The following is a 27,081-nucleotide window of genomic DNA, read 5'->3' on the forward strand; positions in this document are numbered from 1 at the left end:
TGTTAGAATTAGCAACCCCGTCAACTTGTGTGAAGTAAACAACCATTCTAGGTGTTAGTCGGCCACACTGTCAGCCCGCATTACTCTCAGGCGATTCATGCAGATGTTAGTCTCGGTGTATGTATAGATGCTGTGTGGGTGACTGTTTTGGGGGGAGTTAGTGTCGGTATGCGGGTGTGTTTTGGTCTATTAGTTCCCGTGTTTCCATCAGCTGTCTCTCAGTCTCCTCTCCTCTCCTCCTCACCTCTCACCCGTCTGTGTGTTTGTCTGTGCTTCCAAGTGCCACGCAGATGCTTTTTTTCTAGGTGTTATGGTCTGTTGCCATGCCAGCCCATGTTACCGTCAAACCTCCATCCCACTGTGTATATGTTAGTTTTTTCGTGTTTGTGTAGACTACCTCTTACTGCTCATGTCCTGCTCATTCTCATCATCCCTGCAGTCTATTTGCAAACTGGACCGTATTTAACGAGCTTAAAACTGCTCTTCTTTGTTGTGTTTTTTTGGATGTCCTCCTCCTCTTTTATTTATTGAACTCTACTTTTCCCCTGTTGCCTGAAAAGCCATTTTTAATACTCCAAAAATCTTTCCTTCTTCACAACACAATTTGCACGTGTGATCAAGGAAACTCTCTGTACTCTGTGTACAGTACACACTATGACCTTGATATTCTGAGCGGCCAATCGTGCTCTCAGTGTCCACTTCTGATTGTAACACCAGACCCATTACACACCTGATTGTGTCAGTGAGGGTTGGTTTCTAACTGCTCCGTGGACCAAGAGGCCATTAACAGTTAGAGCCATGGCACCAGATTGGCTTCGGGCTCCGGCATGTACACACACACACACACACACACACACACACACACACACACACACACACACACACACACACACACACACACACACAACTTATCAGTGAGAAGTCAACACTTTGCTCTCCAGCACACACACACACGCCAACACTTATCAGTGAGAAGTCAATTCTTTGCTCTCCAGCCTCTTGTGTATATTTCTGTGCTAATGGTCCAAAGTTGTATGTGTTTGGTAGTGTTCCCTTAATGCATTACTATATTTGTACAAAATACCTCATGTTCAACTTTTTCTAGAATTAATCATTTTTGATGTTCCACTTGCTGAGCTTATTCTGGCCTCTTTTGTTCCTCTTTTCCAACACCCACTGTTACTTTTATCCCTAGGTTATGCTACTTTTTAAATCCTGTATCACTGTAGCCTGATGTGTTATAACCTCTTCACTGCTGGTGTTGAGTATAAGTATACACACATTGTTGTGTGTGTGTTTTTCAAATACTTATAAGACCCCACAATGTGCAAAAGTACTTAATTGCCGTAGTATATAACCTACAGCAAATCCACAGGTCTCATCCAGCGCTCATATGCGAGGCTTCACTGTGTCTGTGTCAGACAAACTCCAGAGACAGTGTAGAAAATAGTTAATGCTGGGATAATGATGTTGCAGAGGCAGCAACATGCTAAATAATTTAGCCTTTAGTTCTTTTTAATAGTCTCATAACCTTTCATTAATTCTGGCAGATAAGCAGCCACTTGTGGTTTATTTTGAAGGCTTATAAAGCTGTTGCTGCAATTTCCATTGTTGCATCATGCGTAACTTGAATTCCGGGGTTGAAAATAAAAACTACTCCAGCAGTTTTTATTTTTTTATTATATGTTTCTATGACCATCACGATGAGTGGGCTTTGTTTATCTTTTCTTGTTGGTTTTATACCCTTAAAGCATGCAAGAGCACAACTACAGTACAGTAACCATGGATTACATTCGGGATTTTGGACAACCGAACCACATGCTGAACATTTTAAATAGTAAAACATGTCCGTTAAATGATGACTCTCATTTAACAAAGTCAGTTGGACCATCCATCCAGTAGTCTAAATGTGTTTAGAACAGCCTTGACCTACTCAGTGTGTTTTTCGGTCTCTGCCTGCATCCATCAATTAAACCCTTTTTTTCCAATTTGGTTAATTAAAGTGTAACATCTGATGTTCTGTTTCAGAGTTGAGCTCCGAGAACCTGCGCACCTGCTTTCAGATCGTTAATGCCTATTTATATTTGTCCGCCACAGACTTCCTGCAGGTGGGACACACACACACACACACACACACACACACACACACACACACACACACACACACACACACACACACACACACACACACACACACTTTTACCCTGGCATATAATCCACATACATTTTATAGGACTTCCCCATGCTCAATCATTTTTTTTTTCTATCCAGAACTATGCAGAATCTTTGTGTCGAGCTTTCTGCAATCTGCTGAAAGACATCACGAATGAGGGACAGGTTCAAGTGCTCAAGGTACCGTTAATCCATCCCTCTCACACACAGAACTACGTATCTCACTTCTGTTTATACTTTGACTCTCTTTACCTCATTTTTCATTCTCCCTTCTTAAGTTCCACCAGAACTAAGTTCCTTTTCTGATGAGAGAAACCAAGGAAACAGGATGTCCTTTCTGGATTTTAAAGCCCTATGGGGCAATTTTGTGATTTGTAATATTGGCCTATACAAAATGATTGAATTAAATTAAATAAATCCCTACCATATATACTGCCTAACTGTTTATCAGAGGGAACTCAAATTCACTCGAGAGCATTTTGATAAAAGTAAACTCTGTGAAATAGCTTACTTAAGCTTAGGATACAACGATTTATCTCAGACAGACGCTGCTCTGGGTCAATAGGATCCCAAAAACCTTTTACTGAAAAAGTGCTGCAACGGTCCGGGACTCGCATCACTGCCAGAATTATAGGTTTTTAATGCGTATTAAATGACAATCATCTGAATACTGTGATCAGTTTTGGTCTCGCTACATATTAGCCTGTCTTTTTATATATTGTTGACCATGAATGCTTCTGCATTGGTTAGATATTGAAGTAGTGATATCAGTTCCTCAAGTTTAAGTTATAGGAATCGTTCTGGAGCCATTCTCAATTTGTATAACATTAACATATTTTCAGAAAAAGATAATTGGCTGTGATTGTTTCTATTACTGGCAAATGTATATATTACCAGAAACTCGCACAGTAAGCCACACTATGGGTATTCTTTGCATGTGCAAGAGCGATGTCAGAAGACGTGACAAATGATCCTTTTTGAATTGTCATTTCTTTTGGTGTACTCTCTGACTTTCAGTAGGTGCATATGTGTGTACATGACAGTGTGCACATGCGCTGTCTCCACCGCTTCAGTAGTATACGTTTGCAGAACGATCACAAGATCATAGAGCTTTATCTCTGTAAAGCTCGGTGGCATTACAGCACATCTGGCTCCTGCTAATCCTTTGCTCTGAGGAAAAGAGAGCCAGCAGACAATAGACCTGTCAACCTACACAACACATGCACACAGCAGCTCACCACACAGGGGCTCCCTGAGAACAGAGGGATCAGAGTAATCAGCATGCGTTTCATTTGAAAAGTTCATTATGCAGGACGGATATAGCCTCTCACTGTCTCTGTGCTTCGAGTTAGCTCGCTGACCTTTTGAGTTAAATATTCTCATTTGATGCTTTAATTAGCAAAAATGCCATTTGTAATGTTACAGTGTTAAATCATCATGTTGGTGTGGTCTGGATTTATGTTATAGTCTAATCATGGGAAGCCTAATGAGGATCAAATGATCTTTTACTGGTTTGAAACCAGTCCCGTCCCTTTAAGATTACTTTTTGTGGATAAATGTAAATAAGACATATATAACTGAACCTCTCTGATATTATACACTTCTGAAGGAAGGATTTATTGCTGATGTATTACAGTGGATTGCATTAGTTTTAGCAAGGTATACCTTATAAGGTGACAGCTGAGTGCACGTCTTCATACTGTATGTAAGAATGCCGACAGTGCCTTTTGTCAATATACCTTTTACTCTTACATGTTTCATGTTATGGCTTTGTTTTTTTTTGCCATACTTAAGCTGTAGCACTAAAGTACTCTTTGTATTTCAGCTTCAATGCCTCACAGAGAGCTCATTTACATTTCTTGGGACACTAAAACTTGAGGGACTGATCTTGCCACGTCCTGTAGGTCAGACCCTCAATTAATAGGAGGATTTATTACACTCTTTTAAATATCTCTCAAAGAACCAGCTCCTTCTAACTCCCTTTTGCCCCCCCCGTACGTCCTCCCACTCTTTGTCTTTACATCATCCTGTGCCTGACCCTTACCGTCCCGCTGTTGGCAAACACCCTCTCCTGGCCCCGAGTTCTCCCTGTCTGTTCCTCTTTTGTCTCTCCTTGCTACTGTTCCTAACTCCCCTCACTTGACTCTCATCCTCCCTCTCCCTGTGTCTCGGCAGGTGGTAGAGATAGCTTTAAAGGTTAGCCCCATACTGGGAGCCCACATGTTCCAGCCCCTGCTGCCAGCTGTCTTCAGAGGCATTGTGGACGGCGAGGTGAGTTTAACCTGAACATCTTGAGCCGGTCTCGCCTGTGATTATAGAAAAGGACAAACCTGTAATGAGCTTATATTGCCTGTGGTACATTGTCACTCATTTTCCATCTTCTTTTACTGAATGGTAAAATACTCACTTATTAATAGAAAGTGCCTGCATGTACTTTCAGTTTGTCCTTATCTGTCACTTAAAAAATAATTCTTACGGAGAATATTTAGTGGTGTTTATCGATTATTCAGCTCAGTTAAGGGTCACAGGCCTTTCAAGGATTCTGCTGTGTCAGTGGAACTTCTTTACCCTTAACATGCTTAATGACATTGGCTTTATGTAAAAGCATTTTGTTTCTGCAGCCGCATGAGTGATTACAATTCACATTGCTGTGTGTGTGTGTGTGTGTGTGTTTTGTACAGAGGTATCCCGTGGTGATGTCGACCTACCTAGGAATCATCGGCCGCGTCCTGCTCCAGAATTCCAGTTTCTTCTCTTCTCTGCTCACTCAAATGGCCTCCGAGAGCACCCAGAAGGTGGGCATCAATGTCCGCCCTTCTTTTCCGTCCGCTCAGCACAGTCCCCTTTGAAATGTGTGCGAGAGACATAGCCGTTAAAGTGCCTGTTAAAAGGGAATTCATTCTGAACGAGGCACGATTAATGAGCCAAGGAATTGCAAATGGCAACATATTAAAGTTTAGAGTTGTACCCACTTTACTGTGAAACTGACGTTTTTTTTTGTCTAACCCAGAGCGACACTGACTATGTCATGTTTTTACATCGTTGCCTTAATCTAAGTAAATGAAAGCGCTACAGTTATCTCTTCTTCATGCCTCTCCTTTTTTGACGATAGAGGACAAGCCGGTGAAGTTAATGAGGCGGAACAAACAGGGAAGGTCAGTTTCGCTGGCGTTCTTCCTATATATTAACCCTCTGTATCTCTCCTCCCTCCTGTCCACCTCTTCTCCTCTCCCCCCGTCTCTCTCCCCCCATCAGATGGACCAGTTGTTGGGCAGTGTTATAGAAATGTGGGTCGACCGCATGGACAACATCACTCAGCCAGAGAGGAGGAAGCTGTCGTCGCTGGCTCTGCTTTCCCTCCTCCCATCTGACAACAGGTGGGAAGCATCCGTCATTCATTTTGTCTGCAGATGGGGCTTTGAGCTGGTGGGAAGTGGATAGTTTCAACCCTGTCAGCACAGCTGGCACCAGGGCAAATAAGGGGGAAATGAAGAGACAAATTATTTACTCAGCTTTTGTATAGCTGGTGGAATCATCCTTATCTGGGATGTCTGTGGCGCTAACAACAGAGAATATTAGCTGCTGTTCTAAAGTTTGATAAAGATAACAGATTTTTACACTAAAGCTATTATATGCTGCACTAAATCAACAGACTCAACACCATATGGCTGCCAGTATTATGTGACAGCAGCACACGCATAAATGCACAATGCAGGCATACATAGACAGTGGGGTTTCCAGACATGCTTAACATGTTGCTTACAGGAGGTGTGTGGTCCAACAGATTGTGGGGCACTTCTAGACACACCACAACATGTTCTATGAGTTTATATTCTGTCTACGGTACCATCTCTCAGGACCAGTCTATAATGGGAGGCAAGCAAATTTATGAGTTTTTTTTTTTTGTTGTATCTACAGTTGTCAGCGGCATGAAGCATCTCTGCTTGTGTGTGCCTGTTTCTGTGAGTTAAGTTTTTGCGTCCAGTTGTGCCGGTGTATGTGCAATTATGTTGAATTGTAGTGGATTATGGTGCCAAGCAACAACAGAATCTTCTGAGGTTGATTGTGAAAGTTTAACTGTTGCCTGCAATGCTAGAACTTTTCAGTCAAAAAAGTTACTTTCCTTGCTGGATATTAACAATAAAGCACTTAGCAGATCTTTAGGTCTGAGGTTGACTCATGTACCCAAAGGGTGGCTATTTAAAAAGCTCTGTCCTAAGTCCTACATAATTTCAAGACATGTTATCATTTCCCCACATTTGTTTACGAGACTTGAACCAGCATGTTAAATAATGTGATAAAGCATGTTATTCTCCTGCTTCAGTCATCACAAATTAGGCATCTACACCTAAATGTGTCAGGTAGGCTGACTATGACTAGGAAGGCTGAGTACAAAACATACAAAAAAAAGTTCTTCACTCGCCTTCAAAAGAGTTTTCCCATTTCATATTCTTAGTGAAACTTCTCTTGAAGTGGTTCAGAGGAGTCACTGTGGGCTTTAATGATAAACTTTTTATGTGACGTCCCATCTCACTGTATGGTGATGCATGTTTTTTATCAAGATTTTGTGAAGCTCAGTTTTCTGCAATTGAGATATGGTTATCACAGACATAGACAGGCGTGAAATCCTTTGTTACGCCCCCATCCTTGGTCTCCAACAGCTATTTGTTATGACAGCATTGGCTTGTTAAGTGCTGCATGACAAATCAACTTTCTCACATACAATCAGAACTGAAATTGAAAGAGGTCCATTTCGTGTCCATAGCTGCCCCTAACATCACACTTTTTTTTTTTTATGACTCCGGTTTATTCTTCTGAACACGATATCTCAGGATATCGTGAGATTTCGGGACATTTCACAAAGGTCCACTTGCACTCAAGGATGAACAGAACTGGCACTGTGACCTCACAAAACAGGGTTTTTGGCCTTAATTAACAATTAAAATGCTAATCCGGACAATTTCACACAAATGTTTGAAAGGATAAAATTATGAAATGATGACATTTTGAACAGACATTGATATAAAATGCAACACTGGTTGGCAGAGGCTTACAATTGTGAGGCGATCATTTTAGACTGTCTATAAGTCTGTAAGTCTATAAGACTATAGCAAAGTATGAAGTGACGGTCATATGTAGCCTTGTCTGGCGTAGCTAGACCTACCTCACCACGCTGTGTCGTCTAGCTCAACAAATACTTATTCTGGTATAGAGGAAACCAGAAAACTCTGGCTTGTTTGTATTTCTTAAAACCAGTCACAATCGTCTTTGGCGGCACACAGAGGAAGCAGCCACGGTGCAAAATAGATAGCAGATAACGTAAGGGGAGGAGACTTATAGCCCTTTGGCGCCAGACTTCATCCGGTGAGTCAGACTATGGGTAGCCTAAATCCTACGTTTTACTAGAATTGAACAATGAGCCTCAAATGTACCCTAATGGTACAATTATTATTATTTATTTTTTTAATAAAAATGCATCATTGAAAAATCAGCAATCACAAGAAACAAGTAAACAGTGACTAAGCATTTCTAGCAATCATTTAGCACCACAAATTAGCTGTTGTGTTTAGAAGACGGGACATAAAACCTGTCTAAGGAACAGTTTAGCCTAAATACTTGATTAAATGCGGCTGCCTGATAAGTGCTGCCTATCACTTGATATTCATTATTTACAAACTTTGTTTTGCAATTATTGTTTTTATTTTTCTGATATCATTAGAAAACATGTTATCTGGATGAAGGATCAGCAAGAGGACAATGACTTTGTTTTAAACTAGATATTAAGAAAAAAGAATAGGTGTCACTGCTTAAGTTAAGAACAAATAGGTGTTATAATAAAATGTGTTGTCATTAAGGACTCTGTTGAATGAACAGCAAGGTTCCCAATTTACTCCTTGGAGAAACAACATTTGGAGATGGAACAAAATTTGAATACTAGTAGTCGTAATAAGCTGGTGACATTTGCATATCAGTTTTATTTGACTTGCAACACTGAATATTGATCTCTACGTCTTACTTTTTGGTGGATCAAATGTGGATCAGTTTTATGTAGCTGTACAGTAGAACTCACCACTGGGAATCAGCTTCAAGGCTTAAAGTGAAAAGGCACCCAGAGGGCTGTGAAACAGCTGCAGGCATGTATTCAGTTAGGCACATGTTATTACTCATTTTATGAATGGGGCGCTACTGTCTGGTGGTCCAGTTGAGAATATCACACCGGAAAAAATCTTTCTTTAATTAACCTGCAGTTTGTAACTGACTCAAAATGGATAATTTGTCCAAGAATTGTAGTTGCTATTTTTATTTTATTTTGTTAATTACTGCATATTATCTTACTCAGTGTACAGTAGGTGCTGTCATTGAAAATAGCATCCAACCTGTTTTCAGGTGATTGCACCGTTGTTCACCAGTTTCAGATAACTTTGTCATAGCCTTTGACAGATGTCTCTTTTTTAAATTTTAACAGTTATCACGGATTGATTTTTATTGAATCCGTCAGCTGCTTTTCCTACTTTGTGATAGCACGTTAATGCATTCAAAGAACAAAACCTGTTGTTGTCCCTTGATGATATGCACTTCTTACACTCAGAAACTTTTGTGCAATCTAAGGGCCCTAGAATGTTTCAGTTTGTATTAAGCATGCACAGCCATGAGGCCATTTTCACCAAAGAGTGCTTTAGTCATCACAACCTGTTGGAATTCTTTGCACTACCAGTTCATCATCACTGACAGGTTGCTTTACGAAGGTAGAGCAACAAGAACAAGGACCTTCGGAAATCAATATGCACATCTTTACTGCATATACCCCATGCTTTCAATTTTCTAATGCAAGAGTTGTAGCAAAAATGATGAACTTGAACAATATTTATGAGTAATTGTCATGAGTAATGCACTAGCCACTAACCCCAGCACTTGTGCTATTAAAAGGTCTACTCTAATGATTCAAACTTAATGATGCTCAACGGCAGCAATTTGAATCAGTGATGTTTAATTTAAATCCATTTACAACAAGCTCAGATGGACTGTATCCTGTGTGTGTGTGTGTGTGTTTGTCTGTCTGTCTGTGTCTGTGTCTGTCTCAGACTCTGTCTCTGTCTGTCTGTCTCTGTCTGTCTGTCCACACATAGAAGAAGAAGAAGAGCATTTAATCAGTTTCATAGCATGTGTCGCTGCTTTCCTAAAGAGGTAAGATTTTACCATAGACATTTCAAATCCGTAATTGCAGGTGAACACAGAAAAAAATCTGAATCTAATATGAAATGTAACTGCTGAAAAAACAGTGTTTGATTAACCCACTGTGGGGCAGAACTTAACATTGAATATGTCATATTTTGTTCAGCCTTCACAGGTCGCTGTCCTCCACTTGTTTATGCTGTGAGGAGGACACAGACAAAGTTGCTGTGACCAGTTTGTCTTTGCTCACAGCCCGTCAGCTTTCAGATCCTATAACCGCTTACATTGATTTGAATGGCAGGCACGAAGCAGCTAGCACTAGTCAGCCATTAAGAAAATAATCATCGGAGAGGAGCCGGGCTGGATAGAAGTAGAATTGACAGACATGTTTAAATGTGTGATAAGGGATCTTTGATACCATGCCTGCATCCAGTTGTTGCCATGGCTGCCAATTTGAGACTTTTATTCGGTAATTGGGGGCAGAGGTGTTGAGTGATGTATTTCACACTCCCAGGATATTAGTAATGAAATGTTGATGACTGAAAGGAACAACTGTTTGAAATTCACCTGGAGCCGTTTCCATTCAAGTCTGACAAAAAATGCATTCAGTATTCTTAGGCTTAACTTTTTTTTTTTCATGACTCGTACTTCCTATATACCATTTTAGTTTGGAAACTTTGCTTGCGTTTTAGTCTGGATGGGCCAAAACAGAAACCTTTTGAAAACGATGACACAGATACCTAGTTCGCTTCTTGATCCCTGATTGGTCACACCACTATCACATGATCCTTTTCTGGAAGAAAACTAACGCTATCAGCCTCAACTAGCAGTAGTTTATTTCCAAACGGATAAAGAATGACATTGCTGATCTTTTTGTTTATGCTATCAGCTGTTGTGCTGTTTAATTCTGCATTTTATAAAGCTTCTATTGAAAAAATATATAAAATATATATGAAACACAAGAGGCGACTCCAGAGTATATTGGATAATTCTGCTCCCTGTTTACACTGTCACGCACATTCCCAGTAAATAATAATAATAATAATAATAATAATAACTTTATTTATATAGCACCTTTTAAAAACAAGGTTTACAAAGTGCTTTGACAGACCAGCCAGCAAGACAGTGCATAAGAAACAAAATGAAATAACAAGTGACAATCAAATAAACAAACAAAATATAATGAAATAAATAAAATCAAGTGATAATGGTAAAATATAGTAAACAAATATAAGATAAAATACCAAGACCAAATGAAAATGAACCAATAAAACGACGACATCACATAAAAGCCAATCTGTAAAAATGTGTTTTAAGAAGTGATTTGAAAGAGATTACTGATTCTGCAAGCCTTATCTCCTCCGGCAGGTCATTCCAAAGCCGAGGGGCCCTTATGGCAAAAGCACGGTCGCCTTTGGTTTCCAGTTTCGACTTTGGAACAACCAGAAGGGCCCCACCTGAGGATCTAAGGCTGCGAGCTGGCTCATACGGGGTCAACATTTCTCCTATGTATGTCGGGGCCAGACCCAGACGTGCTATAAAAGTGATCAGCAAAATCTTAAAATCAATTCTAAAACGAACAGGGAGCCAGTGAAGAGAAGCCAGGATTGGGGTGATGTGATGGTCATGTGATATCAGGTGTGATAGTTTATACGGAGATTATTTCTGAAACGGCACTAAAACGCTCATCTGGATTGAGATTGTAGAAGTAAAACATTTTCACATGTCAGTGTAGAAAATAGGATTATTGTGCATGGTCATATGCTGACTAGATGTATCCCCTATTTCTGTTGCTCAGCTTTCATGTGATTTCAGTCTTGATGGCAATATTACCAACATAAACATATATACAGTAGCGATTCCCAGTCCTAAGAAATAAGAGAGAGGTCTGTGTTTCCTCGCTGGGTATGTATCTGTCATGCACTGATTTTTCAATTTTTTGCCAGACTTCATGCTCAGTGAACTTTATGCGGCATTGCCTGGGGTCTACCAAGCCAAGCACCTGAACTGACAGTAACTTTGATGCATCAGTGCCCATATTCACACACACACTCGCTCTTTGTGTCTTTGTATTCTTTTCCCTCCCTGCTTTTTTATTCCCGTTGACATGGGAAACACCTCTTCCCTTCCTGTGCTTTGGAAGAATGTCTCAAATAATTGATCAATGACTGCAGCTTGTCTCTAAGGCTGGGTGCTGGGTGTTGTGAGCCAGCATATTTTAAAGTTCTCAAATTCAGGAAGCCAAGGCTCTGCAATGCTTCTTATATGGAAGAATCACCCTTATCATATGTGTCTGATCATTGAAATGGGATTATAAAAGTAGAGAAATGTTTTCAACCTTTTAACTGTTACCCAATTGAGGTAAAATAATTATTTACTCTTTGCCTTTCTGTCTTTTTGAAAATGTTCCTACCAAAAGCCAATGGTGAAATGGTGATAAACATACAAACGGAGCAATCTGGACATGTGTCCTATAAAATACGTTGATAGATGGAATAGATACCCCTTTTCTCTGGTTGGCCATATGTTTTTTTTCTTTCGTTCGACAGACACTTCATCACTTTCAGTGTTGCCAGAATTTTTACCCCGACTGTTGCTCTCTGTTGTTATGGTGCTCTTGAATGCCATTTGCTTCTATGGACAGATGCCCATCTCCCTCTTTATACATGCATCTCTCTTTATTTTTCATTCAAACACGCATACACAGCTGGTGAATAAATGATGTTGTGAGTAATGAGTCAGTGTTTTCTATTTTTCATCAGTGTGATCCAGGACAAGTTCTGTGGCATCATCAACATCTCCGTTGAGGCCCTGCATGATGTAATGACAGAAGATACTGAAACAGGCACCTTCAAAGAGTAAGTATGCATGTTTCTCACTTATTCACCAAGAAGAAAACAATCCAGACATCCTTTGCACAAGTAAAGGATGTTTGTAATTTTGACAAAGCTCATGCATGCTGAATGAATGTTGAAATATATGTTTTGAAAGCAGATGTTCTGTTGGGTTGTTTCTTGGCTTTTTCGAGAAAGAAAACTCTAAAGAAAGATTCTAAATCAATGATTAAAAAAAAAGCAGCCCTGCTCATGGAGCATGACGGTGCCCAGAAGAAGACCGAGTAGCAGTGTTGAGCAGGATACAAACTGTTTTCATCATTTTGTGTTTAGGATTTTTATGGCGGGCATGAAATCATGTTTTGATGTTGCACTGGAGACATCCTTTAGCACAACCCTCCCCTAATGCTATATCAAAAATTGAGCACATACCATCAGTGGTTCTCCCACTCAATGTGCTGCGACTGTAAAACGGTTGATAAAGTGTTTTAATCCCCGCAGAAGAACTATTTTCACTATCATAATTTGATAAATTCGGTCAGAACACTTTTTTGGAAAGTTTAGAAGAGTCGCAGGATTCAATGATTTTATCCCCATTCAAATTAGCATCGGGCTGAACCGAAACTATCTGGTGCCCATGCTCTGTCCATAGAGCAGCAGCAGTCTGCAGAAGTAGCACGCAGCGGTGAGATGGACAAAGAGAAGTATCGTATGATCTGTACATACATCTAGTTACATACTGTACTGTATAAGAAACCCACACTGTGCGATTAGTGTTTCCGAGCAGTGTATTTTTTTTGACAATGTTAAAACCCTTATTTATATACCTGGTGATCTTTATTAATCATTCTGATTTGGCTTGGTGGTTAATGACACCTTTTTTCTGTGGTTTGACAAACTCTTTACTCTTTATTTTTGCATCTATCCGGACTTTAACCTACATGCAGACACCTTTTCTCTGCTGCCAAAAATTGCTCAGCAGCCTCCTTAAATGTGCCCGTGTGAAATAAACTGAACAGTTGGGTAGAGAGGTTAGTGCAAATGTTTCTTTAATTGCCAGTGATGTGTTGAATTGTTTTGGTTCCCTGTTGTGCTTCATAACAGACAAAAAACATATTTGTGAATGCATGTTTTATTCACTGTTTGTAAATGCAATCAACGGAGAAGGAAAGCAGTGGGTATTGTAATCTTCCTGCCTGTGTTCAGGCATTAAGTAATGTTTCAAGTAAACGGACTTCCCTTTTATTCTTCTGTCATAAGTGGTTTGGAATTGTTCCTTTGTGGTCTGGAATAACAATGAAAGTCATTGCTGCCATGGATAAATTCAGTAAAACAACATGCCAGTTGGCAAGACAATTTCGCATGGTACTCCAGTGTTATTGTCGAAAAAGTCACTTGTCACGTAACTACTGTAACAGTTTGAATGTCTTTTGTACTGAGCTGAGCTGCTCAGGATCAATGTGTAAGATTCTAATAACTAAAACCAAATGAATGAAAAACAGGAAAAGAAAAGTTGTACTTAGTTCAACAAATTTAAACTGCATAAGTTTTAAAAGGGCACCTTGGGGCAGCAGAAACGAATCGCAAACATGGACATAAGTCTAAATGGAGATTTTGATGGCAAACTTATTGACAAATCCAACAGTCAAGGAGCAACGTTATCATTCATTCTGAGTGGTGTCTCTGGCCACCTGATAAATGTAAGCCTAATATTCATTCTCTCTTAGCTCTGTTATTGGTCACCAACTCCTGAGGGAAATGTCTTGCCTATTTAGCTGCTAACTGTACCTGTCTGCTGTCTGGTGTTTTTCCCACTGAAAACGGCTGCTTGCTGCCGCCGAAAACGGCGTCATGAGATTGTGAGTGTGAAATCAAAAAGTATAGCTGCGAGCTGACACGCTATAAAGCTATGAGAAGCCCAGGGAGACTGCAGCTTCAAATGATAATTATCTGTAGGTTGATCAGTACGAGTGACCCCTTTTACATTGTCTCATTATCTTTACATTGTCATTTGATACATTATTATAGAAATATTGATTATAGCCACTTTAAAGGTGTATTCACTCCAGAATAGAGACTGGATGGTAGTTTCTGGGCTGTATAAACTTTGTCTTTTATTAATTTGAATTTCATTAGGTGGAGTTTAGGTGGAATTTAGTTTGAATTTCTGATCACGAGTTATCAATTGCCACATGTCAAAGTCACTAAATGTGACATTCGAGACCCCCCGCTACCTTACCTCTACTCACACAAAGGATCAAGTAAAAAAAAAAAAAAAAAAAAAAAAAAAAAAGGACAGAGGAAATAAAAGACTTTGCAGACTTTGGAATGAGCACAAAGGTTTTGCTTGTAATTCTCTCTGAATGCCGATGAACCAATATGAATAGGAGGCCGAGCTGTGTACTCAATTGCCAGAGGGTTCATCCTTTTTTTGTGTGTGCCTGTGTCGGTGCGTACACGCTGACTGTATTGAAATTGTCTCCTACTGTGAAGGTTAATATGTGGTTATTAATATTGAGTCGGATATTATTGTGTTTGCAGCTGCATGCTGATGAGCCATTTTGAGGAGCCCAAGCTGAGTGATGATGAGGAGCCACCAACTGAGCAGGACAAGAGGAAGAAACTGGTCAGTCAAATACACCCACACACACACACACACGATTGTACACACACAGAAAAGATCTAAATTTGCAATCACAAAACGTTAGTTCTGTTGTCCCATTCTCATTTGATATTTCACACAAATAGCTTCAATAATGTTATGTTATTGAACATAATATCATTGTCCTCTGCTAGTCCTCACCCCTTGCGGTATCTTTTATAATAAACTGGTACTCATAATACAGTATAAAATCACTCAACCAAAGTAAACCACATGATTTAGAAACCGGAATATATTGAATTCTCCAGTTAGCCTAGAGAAAGGTTGTCTCTCCACATGATTTAGAAACGGAATATATTGAATTTCCAGTCAAGGTTGTCTCTCCACGTAAACTCGTTAGTCAACCGCCTCTCAGCTTCAATAGCTGCTACATCTTTTCATGCAGTGCACCACATAATCACTTTTAAGTACAGCCCCTGGATGCACGCATTGAATGTGTCATAGCAGCTTGCAGTAGGCTTTGAGTCACTTGAGGTAAGCGCGGACGCCAATGAGTACCTATAAATGGCCCCTAGGTGGGGGATGTATACCAATTAAACAGCACAATGATGCATGTATGCATGAGCATGCATTCTCTATGACGCTGCATTCCTGTGCTACTCTATGTCACACGGTGGAAGCTCCAAAAACACTACTTCACATTGTGAAAAATATCATTTATTTATGATGTGTGTATGTTTTCTCCAAATGAGTGCCCGCGCAAAATTGAATTTATATACACATTTAATTTCATTGGTGTTTGAATGGAGAAATACAGCTCTATTTATTCTCTAGTGTGACTTTGAGTGTCTTTTTTCCTCTGTGTGTGCGTGCATGAGTTTGTGTGTATCTGCTGGGCGGTATCCCAGTGCACTTATCACCTCAGCCCAGACCTTGACTTTCTGCTTCAGGGAATAGAGGAGAGGAGACTTAAAGTCGCACCTCTCTCTGCTTCTTGGGAAAGTTAATGAGGAAGATGACCCGTGGCGTTTTTTGAGCGTCTGACTCCAGTTTGGCTTTCTTGTGTTTTCTTTCCTTTGCAGGTGTGTGCATGTCTGTGCAGAGGCATTTATGTGTATACAAATGTGTGTGTATGTGCAAGTATGAAAGAGCTTGAGAGAGACATAGGATATTGTTTGTTTTTTAGCACTTTCTCATGACAAATGGTTTACTTAATGCCTCACTTTGATGAATTTATTGAGACAACTATGCACATGTCTGAGAGGAATCAATCGTACTTTTGTGCTTATAATAAATGCAGTCGCATCCACGTCGCTTAATTGCATTCTAAGTGTACTTGCACTCAGTGGCATGAAACTTTTGTTCAGCCATTTGTAAGGTTTCGGGGTCTGCTGCATTGCCAGTCAGGCAGCAGGTAAAGGCAGGAAGCCTGGCTACGTGAAATGTCATCCCTCTGGGAATGGAGCGACTTGAGCGAGTGGGGGAGTGAAGAAATACCAAATAGATAAAGTCGGGCTCACCTTTATGTCTTAGAACCAAAGTCCTGGATATAGACTTGACTCACTCTCCCTCCTTTTCCAGGCAGGTGTATGAATAGTCACGATTCCCAGACTGAGCCCTACTATGTTTTCCCTTTATGTGCATTGCATATTAATGATAAAGTTACACTGTGGAGCACTTACTTACTTGTTGTCTGTAATTCTATTATATTTCTGTTATATCGAAAGTATTCAGACCCCTTTAAATTTTTCACCCTTTGTTTCATTGCAGCCAATTATTGTCATTGATTGGACTTGATTAGGAAAGGCACACACCTATCTATTTTAGCAAATGGCTGCAATGAAACGAAGAGTGAATAATTTAAAGGGGTCTGAATACTTTCCGTACCCACTGTATCCAACAAGTACTAATACCGAAGTGCCTGATTCAAATTTGGAAGTCTCCATCAGTGAAAGACTGTAGTTCAATGTAATTAATCGAAAATATATAAAGTGTTTTATTGTTAATGCATAGTATTTTAATCCTCAAGCAACCAATTCTGTAATCATGCACTTGTCTTGATGACCTGAATGCAAGTTTCCGACTTACAACAGAATTTTTCTAATGGACAGGATATACAGTGGGTGACTCTTCAAAGAATAAATCGGATTTAAAAAGTATTTTCAGACATTGCCCTTTAAATTTTTTTCACCCTTTGTTTCATTGCAGCCCCTGAGATGCTTTATTGTTGAGCCCTGTAGAAAGTGGTGGAAGGTGGCATAGACAGATTCAATTTATATAAACCCTCTAACCCAGTACACATGTCCATAAATAATACCTTATGCATCCTTGCTTCCTTCTTTTAACTCTGGTCCATCCCTTTTAACTCTGGTCCATCCCATCCCTCCTTTTCCCTCATCTTTCCTTATCTGACTTTGTCACTTTCTACCCATGTAGCCTCCCTTTGTCAAGCAGTTTCATCACAGTGTCTCTGCCCGCAGGTGATATTTGTGTGACCGTGCTGGTTTGTCTTGTTGAATTAGATTTTGCTGCTTCCTTGCGGGCATCTGCAATCTTACATAAAAGATGAATGGAGTGAAAACAGGGGAAAAGGAGAAAAGGGGCAAATTCCACTCGGCTGCAAACTTGATGGGGTGTTTTTGCTGTAATATTGTAAGCAAATTATTAATGATTTTATTTAATTATTAATACCCTTTGTGAATCGGACCTTGAGATGGGGAAGATAGTGGTGTTAAATTCATGGTGCAATCGGTGCCCTCAATCCATACTTTGTGAATTCACCCATAAATTGTGAGTCCAGTGGAGCTTTGATAGTCATTAGAAGTAAGATTAATGGATGTATGACTCATTCTATTATCATTCGTACATGACACACCCTATAAGATCCTCATACAATAAAGTTCTTTATTGTCCCAATTGAAATGTTCCCCAGATAATTGGAACTCAAGTGAAACCTATAAATCAAATAAAAGGTTTATTACATTACATTACATTCATTACAGTCATTTAGCAGACTTACAATCAGTAGTATATTACATATCATTCACCCATTCACACACTGATGACAGGCTACCATGCAAGGTGCCACCATCAGACTCTAACTAACATTCATGCAACATCCAGTCCACACCGATGGCAAGCCTTCGGGAGCAACTTGGGGTTAAGTGTCTTGCCCAAGGACACATCGACTGCCGAAGCCGGGTATCGAACCACCGACCCTCTGATTGGAGAACTACCTTGCTCTCCACTACGCCACAGCTGCCCTTCAAAGCTGCCCTTCTGTTTATCAAAGTTAGGCATTATGTAGAGGGCAAAAGATCATTTTGGCACCATGCCTAGAAGTGACAGTCACTTAACTGTTGGTGGGGGTGCTAACTTTGAAAGCCACTGAGTTCATGTGGTGTCAGTTTGTATCTTTAGCACTTGTCAAACAGTCAGATTTGTTTTAGCGTTCATTTGTCCGTAAGTACCACTATTGACCGTGTCTATGGAAATCATGACTCATATATTTTCTCTTTACCAAGAAAAATGTTGTTTACACTGTATTATGAAGACTTGAATCTGAAGTGTTTGGCTATTATGTACAATATTTTAATAGCTTTAGCTATAGTTTCATTTAAATAGCTAAATGCTGCGTTTGTTAGTACGCCTTTGTTATTATTTAAAAACTCAGAGACATGTATTTTTTCTACTTGTCAACTTTTAGTTTGTGTGTTAAGTTGCTCTGGGCAGATCATGAAACATTCAATAAGCTAAAAATTTACACCTAAAAATGCGTACAAATAAATACAAATTTGGACTATAGCAGGTTTTTTCTTTAAAAAAATCTCACTCTTTTTTTAAACAGGAAGACATTGTAGATCTGTGTGTTAAGGGAAGGGACTTGTGTTGTCAGATGTGAATAGCAGGACCTGTTCTTTCACTGCACATTTATTCATATCCCATGACGTGAGTTTGATATTTGATAAACATAGAATGAAAGCGTCAACCTTTAAATATGTGGGCTTGGTTTATCTTAAGATGTCCCGGATTGCTCAGCAATCCCCTCCATCCATCATTCCATTCAGAGGATTTCCTCATGGGTGCAGCTCTACGATTCATAGTCTGTGTGATGGGAGAGGATGCCTCTCCGCTGCTGCTGTCTTCTGATTTGTCCCTGAATTTGACTTGCCATGTTTTTCTTGGCATGAAGCGGGAGTTTGTTTTGTGTCTTGGAAGCTGTTGACTGTTCCACTCTATCTTGTCTGGCATTTATAAGGGCCCCTCACTTTGATCTGAGTGTTCCAGGCAACTAGACCAGGCTAACTGATGCTGTGTTTTGGCCTCGGTACATAAAGCATCATTTGATTCCTGTGCTTCATCTATAAGGCCAGCGCCATCAAACAAGACGAGGGATAGGCGACATCAAAGACTATCTTCACTGGGTACTAATGACATGGGCTCCTTTTGTTTTGCTGTGGAGGTACACACCTACACACACAGCTATTCTTATTTGACTACACACTAATGTACATGAACAACACACATACCTATCTTTTCGTGCGGTGAGAAGGGGCCAATGACTGATTAGACTCAAACATGAAAATGGAAAACAAAGGTGCCCTATTTTACACACAATTGTGCAACAGGGATACAATGAGGGGGTGGGTTGCCAAACCTGATGTAGTGAATAGTGATGGAGGCCAGAGGTGGTACAATTTATTGAATCCTGGCAAAAAATACATAGTATTGTGCTGCATTTATCATGGTTTACATGACTTGCATGAAAGCTTGAAGGCAAGTGTAAACTGATTGAATGGGGAGATTTGAAACGAGCAGTTACGAATGTCTCTCACACTTTTAGTGGTATCTACTGCAGCAATGCAGATACTGTTAGATCATTAGTTTGTTTTGTTGTCTTTTAGAAATTGGCCTTTAGAACTTCTTGTACCACCCCATTATGATGTAGTAAAGGGATATTGTGGTAAAAGAAGCACTGTAAAATGACATTTTAAAAAAATTATCAAAAGCAGCATATAATTCCCAAGTCAATGTTTTCTTTCCTTGTCTAATTTACGTAACTACTTGTTAATGTTTCCAACTGGAAACTGGGAAAATACAATTACAAAATTCAAAGCTGTTTAGGGCACCAATGACAGCTGGGAACGGCTCCAGCCACCCCCGCGACTCTTAACGGGTCAAAATGAATGAATGAAAACTGTTTACAGAACTTTCTAGGAAGACACATTGCTGTAGAGGTGTTTTGAGCAACCCTTTGCAGCACAAAAACGTGGCAAGTTTTTCAAAGCTATATTTCTATGATATTTACAAAGACCTCTTGTTCTGGTGCCTGTGTGAATGGGTCTTCTTGCTGTGTAGCAAGACGATCCTTCTTAATTTGCATGCAAAATGCTGTCAAAACGTAACTTTATAATTGCCAACGCTACCTCCATAATTCTTGCCCAGTAAAGGGGCATTAAAAAATAAAAAAAGTAAAGTGCCTTTCTCAAGGGCAGCAGCTGTTAAGGACGTCTATGTTAATGCATGTACCTGCACAGAATTATTCTTCAGTCTAAACTTCTTAATTGGTTAATGTTGACCCCTAACCCCCATGGCAAAAATGACAAAAGACTAGATATGGAGTTCTTTTTCCAGAAAGTTACATTTATTCTGTTGTGTCACGTGTTGGCATAAACCTCATGTCAATCAGACACATTACTTCTTTTGGTTTATATATTGTAGCCTCCCAGATGTAGACCAATTACATAGCCTCATTTGGTGTACTCTGTTTATTGTTTAATGTAGTTTCGATTTATTTGAACAGAATGCTCGGTTTAGTCATTTATAGCATGTGCTCAAGATGTGTAACTGATGACAATTAGGCTAATGAGTTGGTTTTTCAGAAATGCGTCTTTCTGCCATTGATATTCGTAATGGTGGATCCACATGATAGTAAAAATAAACATTAGTCTCACAGTTAGAACTGTTCTTGTCAGATTTATATATACTTTACATATGGTGATTCTGAAAGCAGCAGTAGATGACTGCAGCTCAGACCAAAACGCCCTTACACAAACAGTTACAGGAATCGGTAAGCTTTTGTTTGTCCCTCTCAGTCAAGTAATTGTTGAACCACATTTATGAATGTCTTATGAACCGTCCATGTGTTGGCATAATAATATACTCAAAAAAGGCTATTGATAACTTTTTTCGTTCTGAATTGTGCCATTTTGGTAAGGTTAATGTTGTCAGAAAAAAGGGTAGGTAGGTAGTCTGTCTAAAATCAAGAAACATTAGCTGCTTTTTTTGTACAAAAATACTTACCGAGTCAGCTAATAAAATTGTCAAAATCAAGCATAAGATAGCAAATATCCAACTTTTGGCTTTATTTTACCCTTCTATCAAATAGACCACATGACACATGTGCAATTCAATACACTGTGCAATTATAGCTTTAATAGTTTTTTCTGTCTGTAAATATAATATTTCAGTTATTGTTGATTTTCTACTGTTTTTTATTGCTTATTTATAATACTTGTTTTTTTATTTCATTTTTATTTTTATCTTGTCTTTCTTTTACTATGTCTCTTGTGTGCACTTTACCCTATGCTGCTGTAAGCCTGCAAATTTCCCCGCTGCGGGACTAATAAAGGATTATCTTATCTTATCTTATACTTCAACACATTTTACTTTATTTTAGTAGAAATATTGACAGGAATTTGAACAGTATTGTTTAAGATCTGAATAACCAAGTATGGAGAATGGCAAATATTCCCCCTCCCCCTCTGTAATCCAACTGGGGCTTAAGTAAAAAGACCTCCTCCAGTAAAACTTTTGCTGATGGAATGGCTTTGAAAGGGCACCCCATTAAACGTGCGAGCCTTGAAATTTGAGAAGGGAAAGATAAAGAATAATACCTAAGACATTGTTACCCCATGGCTGTTATTGCTCAGAGTGAATAGAAAACATTTTCCAGCACTTATTAATTAGTCAGGAAATTGTTCCCTCATTTTCATTATTTTGTGTAGATTAGCAATAAATCTGATTACATTCCCCCTAAATGACAATTCCATTAAATGTGAGTGCTTTGATGTTTGAGTAAGAAAATTATAGAAAATGATATCTATTATTTTTACCCATGGGCTGTCGTTGCTGAGTGAAACAAAAATGCTTTTTGAAGCTTTGATAAAGTACCCATTAATCATGAAATGGTTTTTGTCATTTAACATTTTTTCATTATTTCATTTTCATGAACAATCAACCTGACCCCGGGATCCGGTAAAGGTGTATATTTATAGGAAATGAGTTTCAGTGTGTTATCAATTCACTCCAGGCCACACAAAGCTGTAGTAATGAAGGCTTGCCATTCCAGCTTTATTATTGCTCCAGTCTCAAGCAGACCATCAGTGTCAGCATAATTTGGTTTTGTTGAATAACAGACCTCTCTGACAGTGTTATTTTGCACCACAAGATATAGAGATTCTCCTTTGTGCTGCCTACGGCATACAGAGCTAACAATCTCTGTCGCTCCTGAGCTTTACAGCCATTTGTCCATGAGAGCACTGGGAGTTGTGGGTTCTTAGAGTGCGGCAGGATGGCAAATATGTTGTAGTTTACCTTTTTTTTTTTTTTTTTTTTTTTTTTTAATGAGCAGAAAATTAAGTAGAGCCTGTAAAGCATGCTTGTATACTACATGGAGGTACTTTGAAGGGGCTCAAGCCTCTGTTAGAAAGTTGTGAAGTGGGTAGTTTGTGTCAGTAGAGTTAGATTGAATTCCCCTCTAGAGGGATGGGAATAATATACTAAATATAAAAGTTTTCATGTTTTATTATTTGAATGATATGATTGCTGATGTCATTAAAGGAAAATGTATTTTAATACCAAAGTTGAATCAAATCTACACGTTGGTTTGGTGTAAATTAAATACACAAATAAAATCTAAATGAGTTGATTGTGTGAGTATTCACTAATAGTCTTTGGCAATGTAACTGGCAATTTGTGGCCAGTTCCAATTAGGTGAAGGATACAGGAACATTTCCAATTTAGTGAATATAGTTCATGTAGTTCAAAGTGCAGTCCCAATAATACTGGAAAAATATGGCACAGTTTTATATCTGCAAGAAGTCCTTAACAGAGTGTCCCTGGGAGAACAGGGAGCAAGATAATGAACAGGCAATACAATGCAATGCAATTCTGGTTATTGAAGCGCACTGTATTTTCCAGCTGTCTCACAACCATGACCGTTTCTTTTCTCTTCATGGTAACATGAAAACATTTTGACTGGTCATAGCAGGAAAAGAACAGGCGTAATTAATCAGATTAACAATGGCTCCATTATGTTAACTCCAGCAGTGCGCTATTCCATTCAGTCAAGCATGCACAATACCAGGACCTTGGTCACGAGTGTGTGGTTGTGTGTGCGTGCACCTCTGTCTGTCTGTCTGTCTGTCTGTCTGTCTGTCTGTCTGTCTGTCTGTCTGTCTGTCTGTCTGTCTGTCTGTCTGTCTGTCTGTCTGTCTGTCCACAGCTAATCTCCCATTCTGCTGCTCCCATCAGCATTATCATTGTTTGTGCTCATTGTATGCTCAAGGTCCTCTTGTGGTTGCAGTGATACAAACTTTTTGACAACATATTTTCATTGAATACTGACTCCTCACTCCTCTTAACCGTCTGGAAGGTGTCAGAAATGATCAACAACGGCCTCATTTCAGACTCGTCTTTGGATTCTTCAATCAAACATTACAGCAGTGATTGTTTAAAGCAGTGCTCGAGACTAACGGCATCCCGGGAGCGATAAACTGTTCATCACTTTGCAACTTGACAAATGACTGACTCAACCGAGCGCTGACTACAACAGAGCGAGGGCGTCTCCGAATGTCGGCAGGAAGACGGCTAGTTAGCTGTTAGCAACCACTAGGCAGTATCGCTGATTTTTTTTTCTTTCTATTTCTAACAAACGACAAATTCAACCGAGCACTGACTACAAGGGATTGTGGTTTGCATTTGTTCAATCAAACGTTACAGCAGTGGTCATTGTGGTAGACAAACCTGGAAGAGTTCTCCACTCTACTGAGTGCACTTTTCTAATTCATGTTATTAAATATACCTGTGCTGATCCTGCTCTGTCAGTATGCCTGCCATGAAATGCAGAGTAGTACTAAACATATATCGTTAGTGTTGCTATACTTATTTTGCTGTTCACTTCAGGGAACGCTTGACTCATTTTACCCTCTTACATCTCTGCTCTTTGTGTTCAAGTTGTAGCTAGGTAGATCAGATGATGATGCAGCCAAAAGTGTGCTTATTATTATTTTTAACTGTCAACTCATTGGATTTATTAGGAGTTAATTATTGTGATTCAAGTAATGAGAATAATTGATCTTTGGTCTCACTATTCATAGCTGTTAAATTACCAGTGTGAATCCTATTCATTCTGTGACTCATTACATTGGAAACCAACCACTGGTTTTGATTGTTTGCTTAGAGAGCTGAAAAATCGGTCTGCTTCACACCACATCCCATTTTGTTAGACACTAAGTCCTATTCACTCAAATCCAGGGCTTGTCAGACTAGTAATAAGATGATTTTTCTTATTGGTCTTTGCTCATGACAGGTTGATTAGTTTATCAAATAAAGCATTAACAATGATTGACTGAGAGAAAAGCCAATGTCATAATGCTGGCAGTTTAACAGTATTGTCTGAAGAGGGATTCCAAGCATTCAATGTTCTCTTGATGCTGTTTGCAAAACCATCCAGCTGTGATGGGTGAAGCTTGGATTGGCAAATAAACTGGCCCATTAATAAAGTTATTTAAGTATTGAGCTGCAATAGTGAGGGGCACTTAACAACAGATGCTGCTAAGACAGAAAGCCTACCAAGTGTGAGGCATCCAGCAAAATGTTGCAATTTTTTTCTGAATAATTTGCAAGCAACCAAGATCGCATGCCTGTAGATAATATTGCATTGTTTAGCTGCTTGTTGATGATTGTACCAAACTAGTGAACAGTAAATTAGTCCGTCCATTAGTTCCAAACTACTAGGGCACAAGCTTAAATTTGTCATGATGGTGACATTTTTTTACATTCCAGAAGTCAAAGCAACAACAACCTTATCTTTTTTAATGTTGGTTCCTCTTCAGATTCTCATGCATAAAATCTGTCACATTTATTACATTTTTTTATTCAGTCTGTGTCATGACTTGAGATTTGTCCATTTTTGAGCCAGCCTATGGGATTTGCACACATTCTCTATCTGACATGAAGTGTTTTACACCAGCTCAGTGGAATCCTCAGTACGATGTGACTCTGGCCTGAAATGGAAAACAAATGCTCTAGGTGTTCAGATCTTACCATATATTTGTTTATAGCCTAACCTATACCATTCATTTGTTGCTGTAACATATGTAAGGTACTTTTCTGAAAAACCAACCTTCCAGCTCCAATGTCCAATCAAACTCTTGCAGTGTCCGCGAACCCCTGCGGCTCTGTTCAAGCTTTTATGCAGAAGTATAAATTAGGCAGGAATCGTGTTACTGCAGATCTAAATGTATAAAAGCTTTGAAATAACATTGTTGTAACATTATTGTGAAGAGTTTATATATAAATAAGCAGAGCTCTGTTTGCAGCTATCTTCAATAAAAAAACAAGTCTACTAATACTGCAGGTAGGAAAAGTAAGCAGCAAAAATATCGGGGAACTTTCATTGTGAGGGATTTATAATATATGAAATGGGTTTATTCAATGTTAAACAGCTGCTCTATTGACCACGAAATATATCGGATTTATCGGTCAGGTTGCATTCAAGTGTCAAGTGTGGACACACCTAAATTCCGATCTGGCCCATCCGATCATGAGAGTCTCATTGGAAAGAGAAGTGTAACTACAGCCAAGTTATAACATTTTAAAGACTCCACAGTGCAAAAATTGCTTACTGCATCCTTCCGTTCCGGAGTTTTAAAATTGCAGAAATTGGTCTTTCAGTGCCTGCCAGACGGCACAAACGATTTCAGACAGGATGTTGCGTATCACCGTTTGACCCAGCTTGTCGCCCAAAGCCCTAGTTGCAAAAGTCTCCCAAGTCACAGCCAATCCATCAGCCAAATCCACCAGAGCACCGTGGACGTTCTCACTGAAAGGACAAAAAGTATTTATAGGCCTTTTTATTTATGACAAACAATAAGGACCATCCAACATGTTCTTACATTCTAGGACATCAGCAAAGTCCTTTTTGTTTCAATTTGATTGGATTTTGATAGAATACATGATGGAGCTGAGGACTCCACACATTATTTTTACAGTATGTTGACACACACTTAGTCCACATGCACTGTTAAACATGGGCATTTACAGTCCCTAAAAACATAGTGTTTGTTCAGTAGGATTATGAGAAACTATGAATTTTTGGTCAAATCAGACCATGGAGCCCTCTTCCACTTTGCCCTCACGACTTTCACTAACCTCACAGCTTATCAGAATTGTTGTGGACCTCTCAGTGGCCGAGACCTCGCTACTGTCCTTCTTCACACCGTTCCCTACTTATTGAGAGTGGCTCGCTCTAGGCAGATATACAGCTCTTCCAATGTTTTCCTAATTTCTCTTTACTATGCACATTACTGTGCGTATACATGTGCAGACTCCTACACTTAGATGTATGTGTTTAGTAATATGCACCCTTATGACAGACTGCTAAAGGGCTCTTACATTTACGCCCTCTAGAACAATACTAATTAGGGTATTACCATTTGTGCCGCCTCATATAGTGAGGAAATTACTGCAATCAAGTCCTGATCCTCCCTCTAAATCAAGAGACCATGAACTAATGAAACCTCTGAAAAGGAAAGGTTGATAGAGGTGTGTGTTTTTTCTGTGTTTTAGGGGGCAATCTTTCACACTCTTTATTTCCTGGCCCTTGTTTCTCTACGACTGTCACTCTGACCTCTCCTGTCTTAAACTTTTTAAATTCCGCTTGTGTCTTTCTTGATGACTATTTAATGGCGCTGTCTATTTTCTGTACGGTTGATCAATCTTTGTCCCTGAATATAATAACGCTGACGAATGTACATGACCTTATCTCTTAGCTCACTGTTCTGTCTCGCTGTGTTTGGTTTGGCTTCTATTTTGGCAGTGCAGCTAAGGACCCGCTTGTTACATTGAAATTCTTTGCATCCACACTAGCAATTTCAGGGTGTCTTTGTAAAGTTTGCCATCACACTACCACAACAAAGGAAACATTGTTAAATCTGTACTTCTTGTCTCGCGTTACTGTTACCGTCTCGTAAAGAGCATGTTTTGACAAACATGGGAGGTTATTCTTCTTGGTCT

At 39.4% G+C, this 27,081-nt stretch overlaps 1 protein-coding gene across 1 annotated transcript in view; it reads left to right on the forward strand.

Moving 5' to 3' along the window:
* Nucleotides 1–27,081, forward strand: part of ipo11 (importin 11) — a 110,622-nt gene that overhangs the window by 71,384 nt on the left and 12,157 nt on the right. Inside the window, exons 23-29 of the mRNA XM_054611057.1 lie at nt 2,029–2,108; nt 2,272–2,352; nt 4,348–4,443; nt 4,854–4,967; nt 5,428–5,549; nt 12,108–12,203; nt 14,721–14,805. Coding sequence (XP_054467032.1) covers nt 2,029–2,108; nt 2,272–2,352; nt 4,348–4,443; nt 4,854–4,967; nt 5,428–5,549; nt 12,108–12,203; nt 14,721–14,805 — 674 coding nt within the window. The remainder of the gene's footprint in view (nt 1–2,028; nt 2,109–2,271; nt 2,353–4,347; nt 4,444–4,853; nt 4,968–5,427; nt 5,550–12,107; nt 12,204–14,720; nt 14,806–27,081) is intronic.

The sequence above is a fragment of the Anoplopoma fimbria genome, chromosome 13 (genome assembly GCF_027596085.1).
Source record: "Anoplopoma fimbria isolate UVic2021 breed Golden Eagle Sablefish chromosome 13, Afim_UVic_2022, whole genome shotgun sequence".
NCBI classification, from domain to species: Eukaryota; Metazoa; Chordata; class Actinopteri; order Perciformes; family Anoplopomatidae; genus Anoplopoma; species Anoplopoma fimbria.